The following is a 9,566-nucleotide window of genomic DNA, read 5'->3' as shown; positions in this document are numbered from 1 at the left end:
TTCCGTTCTTCAAAACAATAATTCTATCGACGTTGCGTAAGTATTGCAATTGATGAGTCACAAGAATCCGAGTCTTGTTTCCTAGATATTTGTTGATGCATTTTTCAAACATACACTTGCCCACATGGGCATCTACGGCGCTCAAAGGATCGTCCATAAGGTATATGTCAGCATCGGCATAAACGGCTCTCGTTAAGTTTATTCTGTCATTTACCAATATTTCATTATTATTATTATTATTATATATATTATAACTAATGTGTCTTTTCTAACTAATTATATTTTATATACAATACAAAAACTTCGAAAAAAATTAATTGAAATTTGTGTGCTTTTTTAACAAAAATTAATTTTATTAAAATGAAAGTTAAATTAAATCGCATTAATTATATTTAATTAAAGTATACATATAAATTTATTTTTCAATGTTAAAAATAAAAATTCTTATTCCGTAATATCAAATGTAAACATTAATAAAACATACATTTTTTAATATTCATCTCATCGAGAATAGCTTATTTCAAAGATCAAATAAGCAAAGAAAATATTTTTATAATAATCGGAAGAAATAAAAAATCAAATAAATTAATAATCAACAAATTAAAATATAATGTTAACTTAAATGTTACGATAAAATGTTAAGAAGAAAGTAAATAAAAATCATATGTAATTAACAGCTCGGAATTGCAACAACAATAATAATCAGTATAAATAATATATGCTCGTGTTTGACCTATTCATCTATACTGATTAAAAATCATATGATTTTTAATTATTTATTAATTCTAAAAGAGGATCTCTGTTAACTATGTACAGATTAAAAAATTTGAAAAATTTTGCAAATTTTGTCTTATTAGGATGTCTCTGAAACGGACCTTGCCCGCTGGCCACTGGAGAGACTGATACCTCTCTCGCCTATGATTGTTTTATCACCATAAGGCAGCAGACTGAAATCTCTCTTTAACTGACACACTTCAATCACATGATTGTATCGAACCTGCTCCATATTTCATCCAAATAAAATATTCTGTCTCACCGATCCGACAAACAACCATGGTTCTTGACTGGCATAGGCAATTTTGCCGTTAATTTGTGAAAAAAAAGTATATAAAATAATCAATTGGGCCTTGGCTTCTGTCGAGGTAAAAAAAATTGCGGAATAATGTAAGTCGGAAAGTTCTCTTAACCACAAGTTAACCAGAAAATGAAAAACTGGGTATAACTGTTAAAGACGAATTATCGACGTACTTGAATAAAACCTTTGTGCAAACGCAGTTCTTTCAAGATGACGTTCATCAGGCTGCTCTTGCCCGCACCGACCTGGCCGACAATAGCAATTAGTTCATTAGGACGCACATTTATGTTTATATTATGCAAGGTGTTTTCCCGTTCATAGCCCTGCCACTTGGCGCTGCCATTCTTGATTGAAATGCTGTACTCGACACACTTCGGCTGGTCTACGATGGTGTAGTCCTTTTTATTTTGTTCAGTCAAATCTTCCTTTGCATTTTCCTCCTTCTGATGCTTTGCGTTTATTTTATTATTCTCCTTTATGCTCTCCTTGTTATTCTTCGCATCTTTGTTGTTCTCCTTGCTGTTCTTCTTCGTTTCGATCTTAGAAGATATCAATTCGTCACACATCAAGAACTTTTTTAGCCGTTTTACGGTTACAATCATTTCCGCTGCCCCTCTTATCCCTAAGTCGGACAAAATAGATAAATAAATAAAAATAAGAATATAGAATAATTTGTCTCATATTTAACGACAGATATGATTATTGACCCTTGAAAACCCTTCTGGATGTGGTATAAAAAGTATTTAGTTTTACTGTACTAACTTTTGGATTTTATATATAATTTAATGAAGAGAATGCTAATTTAACTTTAAGCCAGCATCTTCATTTTCAATTGCGATTTTCTGCTAAACCTTTTCGAGCACAGAAATATTAGGACTGAAGCATATATCTATCATTTAATTATGGTGTTATTTTTTGCGGCGAAAAGTGCTAGCTTAAAAAAAGTCATTTCTTGTGTGTTTAATAACTTAGATCAGTCTAAGCGTTATAACAATATCATTAATTCTATAAAGTAAAACATTACATAAGAGAAAAATAAAACAAAAGGATCACACATTATCGCCTTTTTCTGAAATTATCACATACCTTGCGGAAGAAACATAGCCATGGATAAGCATAAACAGCTGTAACATGCGGATATCATGAACATCTTCTCAGCCGTTATTTCGTAGCCGAACAGTGTATAAGCCAGCACTGTGATGAACAATGATATTCTCGTGGTGAAAATGATGAAAGATGTGCTGACACCCTTGATATACGACGCCCATCGGATAATATTAATTTCCATTCTGCAAATGAATTCCGTAGTATTAACTTTTTTTCTGCAAAATTGTATTTATCTTTTCTGATCTGAAACGCATAAACAGAGTTTATTGGATTCGTGACTCAACATTGAGAATTAATAAGTTCTAGCCATTTAAATTTCAAAATTTAAAAAATAAATAACGTTTTATAGACAAATTAGATTTAACTACCAAATAGTTATGAACTCAAATATCATTTATCAATATTACTAAACATTAAGACCCATTTTGACCGAAAATGCATTCTTCTCTTATTTGTACTTGTAAACTTTATTATAGTTACTTTAAATATTTATGGTATATATAATAAATATACATAATTATAAATTTTATTGATAAAACCTAATAGAAACTATTATTTTATTCATAAATAATATCCCCTTTTACTGTTATTATTATCTCAACGTTTAGGCAGAATTCTTATTCATAGTTTTTAAATAAACATAATTTTTTTCCTAATTATTATATGTTACCAAATTGAACCAAAGAAAATTTTGTAATTAAAAATATTTTACAATTAAAAGTAAACCCTTTTAAGGTAAATATTGTAGGGGACAGTGGGGAGTTTTGAAGCATGGGAAGTTGCGAAGCACGGCCATAGATGTCGCTTAGTTGTGGTTTTGATAGGTCTTACATACTGAAAACATTGGTTCTCCTAATATCTCAGTTTTCTTGTAGCATTCATCCCTTTTTTCTATAAGGGCGCTGAACGGATTTTCCCAAGTATACATTTTGATAGCTTGAATTCCACTGATGATCTCGTTCGTAAATCGCACTCTCTCATCAGTTTTGATAGCGATCCTTGATCTCAACTCCGATGATTTTAATGCCCAACCACACTGAGGAATTCCGAAAACAAAACATGAAATAGGATTAGAAGAAATTTTCAATCGTTCTCCATATAATAGGATATTAATTAAACAGTGTATATATTCCCCACGATTTTTGAAAATTCCAAAAAGCAGTTTTTTGGGCCAACAGACAAAAATTGCCGATGACTTTGGATTTTATGCAAATCCATCAACCAGGAGGTGTATTTTAAGATGCTCTAGAGATTCGGTTAGATAAAATGTGAAAAAAAAAATTTTTTGTGGTACTTTTGAGTCCCAAACAAAGCGTGCTTCAAAACTCCCCACTCTCCCCTACTTTAATTGTTATAGAACTTTAAATTCAAAATGTTACTTTTGTCCCGATCTGGATGATTTTCCTTAATTATCACGTTACTCAATGTACAATCGACAATATGAGAATTGCATGCGTAATCAATGCAGCGGTACTAACTTCCTTGCTTTTTCTATAAGGGCGCTGAACGGATTTTCCCAAGTATACATTTTGATAGCTTGAATTCCACTGATGATCTCGTTCGTAAATCGCACTCTCTCATCAGTTTTGATAGCGATCCTTGATCTCAACTCCGATGATTTTTTGCCCAACCACGCTGAGGAATTCCGAAAACAAAACATGAAATAGGATTAGAAGAAATTTTCAATCGTTCTCCAAATAGAATATTAATTAAACAGTGTATATGTGTTGATTAGAAGAAAAAGATTTATTATAATTATAAATTTAACAATAAATTTAGAAAGGAGGAGTCTCCATAAGAGCCGATTTTGGCACCCTCCAGATTTTGTTCAAAAAATCACACATATAAAAATCGATTTCTTCAGGTCAATTATATTCAATTACAGTGATTTTAGCTTAAACGGAGCGATGGTGTTGCCATAAGAGTCTCTATAAGGTAGATTTTCGGCTTATTTCAATTTCATTTTAAATAATTGGAAACGTTTTATTATTATAAGAATTACCGAAATTAGGTGATTTTAGCTTAAACGGACGTATTTGACACCCGTTATCTTGTAACAAGTAGGTAAAAAGCTAAAATCACTTTAATTGAATATAATTGATCTCAAAAAATACATTTTTATGTGTTTGAACAAAATCTGGAGAGTGCCGAAATCGGTCCTTATGCGGAGATTCCTCCTTTGATCATGTAATGAAAATTTAGAAAATTGAAAACGGAATTTTCAAACTTTGATAATTAACAGAGTTTAAATTTAGAAACTTAATTTACAATTTAGAAATAATAAAATCTTAATATTTCAGATCAAAGTTAATTTGAAATTAATTACTATTAAGTTATTATTCATTAATCTGTATTATTATGCATTAAAATAAATTATTTGCTGCACGATGTTATTTATTAAAATCTACTCAATTAATTTGTATTTATCAAAATTAATTAAAAATCAATATTAAAAATTGACAACTAAAATAAAGCAAAATGACGATTGTATCAGTAGAATTACTTCTTACTTAAATATTTTTACCTTTGTAAATGACACACATATGTACATATATAACAAGTTATTTTTAACTTAGTACTCCGATTACTTTCATTACTATAAACGATCATAGCAGTAACTTTCACTACCTTGTAAAGGGATGAACATTAGCAGAGCAGCGACACCGATGATAGACGATACGCCGATGTCGATTACGTAGTACATTACGTACGTGAGGATAATGGTCTCTAAAGGTCCGAACCACAGAGAATGGAGAAATACGAGATAGACCTCGAATCTGTTGATGTCGTTAGATAGCAAATTGACTATCTGGCCGATTGTCGTCTCGCTCAGCGCAGTTCTGGTCATCTTCAACATTTTGCGATAAATCAGTGAATAACAGGCGACGCGAATCTTCAAACTCATATGCGTAATACCCATCAAAGTCAAATGGGTAACGAACACATTAATAGCGGAGCAGAGAATGATGCCGACGGCGTAGCTGTACGCGTGCAACTTATCGACGTCCATAGAGTTAAAGTAGTGCAACATCTGGCCTACCAGTAACGGCTGCAACACCCCCCTGGTAAAAATTAAAAGTTTCTGGAAGCGCCAAAAAGTGCAAACAAAGAGATTTAACGTTTCTCAGAAACTTCATTGATTTCTATTGACTCATTGCAATTTCGAATATCCATATATCGCTCCTCGAACACTCTGTAAAACATGCATGGAACATTTCTATTGTTTTCCACACTTTTCAATAAAATTATTTCCATTAATGTTTCCTAAACACTTCACAAAAAACTCACTAACTCATACAACACAGAAGCTTGCACCAATATTGCCGCAACGTTTGCAATGTTATATTGCAGGGGCGTGCAATGTTGTTGCAGTATTGCTGAAATAATTTGTATTTTATAGCTCATTATAATCGTCAATGACACCGTCCAGTGTAGAAAATGACAAAAATTAGGATAAAAATCCACAAGGAAATTTACAATGTTGGCAAACGTTACTTTTTAGTTACTTTGCCGTTACTTTCTACAGTGAACAATTTGACGATGCAATTTTTTGACGGTAACGCTAATTAACTAAACGCTAAGGTTGTGTTAAGATTAGAAAAGTCATTTTGAAAAGTAATTTGTCATCATTACGCGTTACTTACTAAAAAGAGTAATAAGTATCGAGTAACTTTGTTGATTATTACCTTGTTATAATAATGATTTGATAACATTGCAAATTTGTTATGACCGTAATGGTAATATCAGAGTTATAAAAATAAATCGTTACTTGTAACGAGTTGAAAAAGTCATTCGTTATTGAAAAAAAAAAAAAAACATTATGCGTTACAAGTAACGCGAGTAAAAAAGTAACGCGTTACAAATTAATGGAAAAGAAATTTTTTTTCAATAACGAATAACTTTTTCAATCCGTTACAAGTAACGATTGATTCTTCTAACTCTGATGACATTACTGTCATAAAAAATTCACAATGTTATTATCAAATCGTTATTATAACAATATAACAAAGTGACAAAGTGACGGCGTTACAAGTAACGCAATACTGCCAACCATGGAAATTTATAGATAAGAAATGACTACCTGATCGCGATCTCCGCAAAGGTCGCACAAATCCCATACAGTATAATCTTGAGGCCAAAACATCTCATAAGAACTTTCATCAGACTGGGCTCCTTAATCTTCTTCTGTGATCCGCTCTTCGCGACCTGCTTCAGTCGACACTGGTATTCCTCGCATTCCTTCTCCCAGGCCGTTGCCAATTTGTCACCAAGAACGTCACTTTTGTGCTCCTTAAGAGGTGTGTACAAATCAGTTACTTCAAGATCTCGGTGGTAACCCACCCAGAAAGTATGTAAGATCCAACTGCGGAAAAGAAAAGCAAAACATTTTACTCGCACGAATTATTAACAATTCATCTAATTTTTGATTTATGCTTCTTTCGCTGATATATTAATTTTCCAAGATACTTTAAGTAGTATCTCGCATAAATGATTTGCATTCCTCGATCTGAATCGATCCAAGATGATCCTGATCAAAGTTAATTTGAAATCAATTATTTCTAAATTGTTATTCATTAAAATCTGTTTATTATGCATTAAGATATTATAAATTATTTGCTGTAAGTGGTTATTAAAATCTACTATCAATTAATTTATATATTATTTACAGATTCATAATTTGGGCCCGCCTAGCTCGCTTATCATCATCCGAGATTTGACCTACTAATATATGTAAAACAATCGAATCAAAATGTATCTACTTATTTTTTATCTGTTATTTGTCTATTTATTATGACGATTGTTATGAAAAATAATTACTCTATAAAAATGTATTGTAATCGAAGCGCAAACTAATCGATCCATTTACACTTTAATTGAACATTTTATACATCCACGATTCTATAAAGATTTAATATTATCGAATAAAGAATACACTATTCAAAGTATAAAATCAGATAAAGCGACAAAAATGTAAAATGTTCGTACTTACGAGAATGTCAAGACGCTAAAGATGTTAGCATCCGCTCTGGGATTCTTCATTTTCTCAGTGTACACTTTTCCATCCATGACGGCGTTTCATATGAATCTTGTCTGCAAAGATATAATTAAACTTTAATACTTACGTACACACGCGCGATTACATTTAACAATGCATCAACGGAGAAAATCTGTATCTAGATGACAAAAGACAGTTATACATATACTTCTAGGTGTTCTTGGCGGCGTATGAAATTGCGAAGTGTGTAGGTTTCGTGTAATAAGTACAAACACTTGAGTATAATGTATCCATTACATGATTTGTATCAACAACTCTCTCTTTCTGAATTAGTTTTCAAATGATTGACGCATAACTGGCAACAATTTCCTGATAACAATGTAAATAAGGATTTTATTCTTTATTTCAAGTACCAATTTTTTCTTGAGTGTATATCGATATTATTACGTAAACAGTTCTTTTATTTAAACAATTAAATATTCTAGATGTTGAAACCATTTATTTTAGTCTTTATCAGCTGTACGATATCTCGTACACATATAAATTTTTATCGTTTGTTTTTATTTTTGTAAATTATCAATCAAGAATAAATGCAATGACTAATAATGATTATAACAAGTGCTTAAAACATTTCATAGTTAATTAATTTAATAAAAAGTTATTTCCATATTAGTTTCTATTTTTGATCGTTTGGCTTTGTTTCTAATCTCTACTTGTGTCTACAAATAAATATTTTTTTTAAAGAAGTTAAACCATACTCACTCATATAATAAATATACGGATATAAAACTACTCTCACAATATTATAAGTAAGAAGAAAAAAATTTATTGTTACACTTATGTTGATCACAGTAATGGAAAAATTATGTAAATTTTTTTAACACCATTTTAGAATATAGAACAATATCCACTTTAGAATATAGAGCGATATCTGTACTTTTTAAACCTGTCCTATTTCGAAGTCTTTGTATGACTGACGTACTTTATACCACAAGTAGAGCAAACCTTAAGACTCCTGAGTAGCCACTACAGCCATGTTGAATCGTGACGTCAAAGGCAAAAAATGACATGTTAATTTTTGTAACGTGCCACGTGTGTAAACAAAGATAATTTGGATAAAACGAAATGATGAGATCGTTTTAAAATATTTGTAAAAATGGTCGAAGACGATGATTATACTTCCTGACAGTCAGCCTTAATGGTACTTTTTTGTACTTTTTTTTTTACGCCAATAGTAAACTTTTAAAATTATAGATAAAAATAAAATTATAGTTAGTGACATGAACCTTTTCACGGGAAAAGTACCAGATATGTCATATCTATAGAGATATGGCGAAGGATTAAACTTTTAGTTCATAATTGCGCAAAATTTGTTCAAATTCAAATAATTCTAAAATAAATCAATGTCATTTAATAAATAAAATCATTTAACCTTAAAGTACACATAAATCGGTGTGCATATAAGTGCATTTTACATAGTAAGTAAAAAGTAGTAATATCACATAAATTATATGATTGGTGCATTTGTGAGAAAATAAAAAAATAAACAATAAAATGCCAAAAATAACAAAAAAATGATTAATAAATTTATTTATTTGATTGAAATCGAAAGATAATAAAAATATAGATGTATAAAATTTGAAAGACTATAATTATTATTATTATCAAATAATAATTTGTATAACTATCAACCCACGGCGCAGTCTGGATTTTGTTGCGTAGGAGGAGAAAGGAGAGAGCTCCTTTTACCTACAATTGATTGCCTACAGCACCGTTTGCCTACCTCTCATTAACTTACCAAATTGATTGCCTACATGTATCTATTATTGCCTACAACGCTTTTGCGCACAAATTTAAAATTACGCTTAAATTACATAAAAAATAATTTGTTTTTAAAGTAGAGAATAATATATGTAGGCAATCAAGCTGTCAGAAAATGTGAATTTGTTCCCGAAATTTTTATTTGTGCGCAAAAGTGCATGTAATCAATCAAGCTGTAGGCGATAATACATGTAAACAATCTGTAGGTACAAATGCGAGATATAGGCAAACGGTGCTCTAGGCAATCCATTTATAAACAAATGGGGTCCTTCCCTATGTGTAATTTTTTGTTATTATTTACTTTTTTCTGTAATATTCAGGAAGCCCTGGTGTCCTAAATGCTTTCTCTTAACCACGTTCATGTCACTTAATTACAACAATTTAACTTTTATTTATATCTTCTATTAATATTATCGTACACAATTCAGCAAAAATAAGCTGAAGTTATTTATCGTCATTTTGATATTAAAAGCAGCTTGTTTAGTGGGAAAATAATAATATAATAAGCAGTAGCGATATATAATTTTCTTATAAATTGAAGGGATTATGGTAGCGTGTTCGTTTTTT

General features: G+C 30.8%; 1 protein-coding gene across 1 annotated transcript in view; it reads right to left on the bottom strand.

Annotated features, from left to right (window-relative positions):
* LOC108770336 (probable multidrug resistance-associated protein lethal(2)03659) overlaps window positions 1-7,315 on the bottom strand; it is a 15,135-nt gene extending 7,820 nt beyond the window's left edge. Inside the window, 8 exon segments of the mRNA XM_018521884.1 lie at window positions 1-203; window positions 876-1,134; window positions 1,272-1,697; window positions 2,162-2,364; window positions 3,661-3,817; window positions 4,811-5,244; window positions 6,264-6,545; window positions 7,173-7,315. Of these exon segments, the coding sequence (XP_018377386.1) occupies window positions 1-203; window positions 876-1,134; window positions 1,272-1,697; window positions 2,162-2,364; window positions 3,661-3,817; window positions 4,811-5,244; window positions 6,264-6,545; window positions 7,173-7,249 (2,041 nt within the window). The 5' untranslated portion in view covers window positions 7,250-7,315.
* Window positions 7,316-9,566: the final 2,251 nt, after the last annotated feature.

Source organism: Trachymyrmex cornetzi, unplaced genomic scaffold (assembly GCF_001594075.2).
Source record: "Trachymyrmex cornetzi isolate Tcor2-1 unplaced genomic scaffold, Tcor1.1 scaffold1249, whole genome shotgun sequence".
NCBI classification, from domain to species: Eukaryota; Metazoa; Arthropoda; class Insecta; order Hymenoptera; family Formicidae; genus Trachymyrmex; species Trachymyrmex cornetzi.
This window is presented reverse-complemented; position numbering and strand designations above follow the sequence as displayed.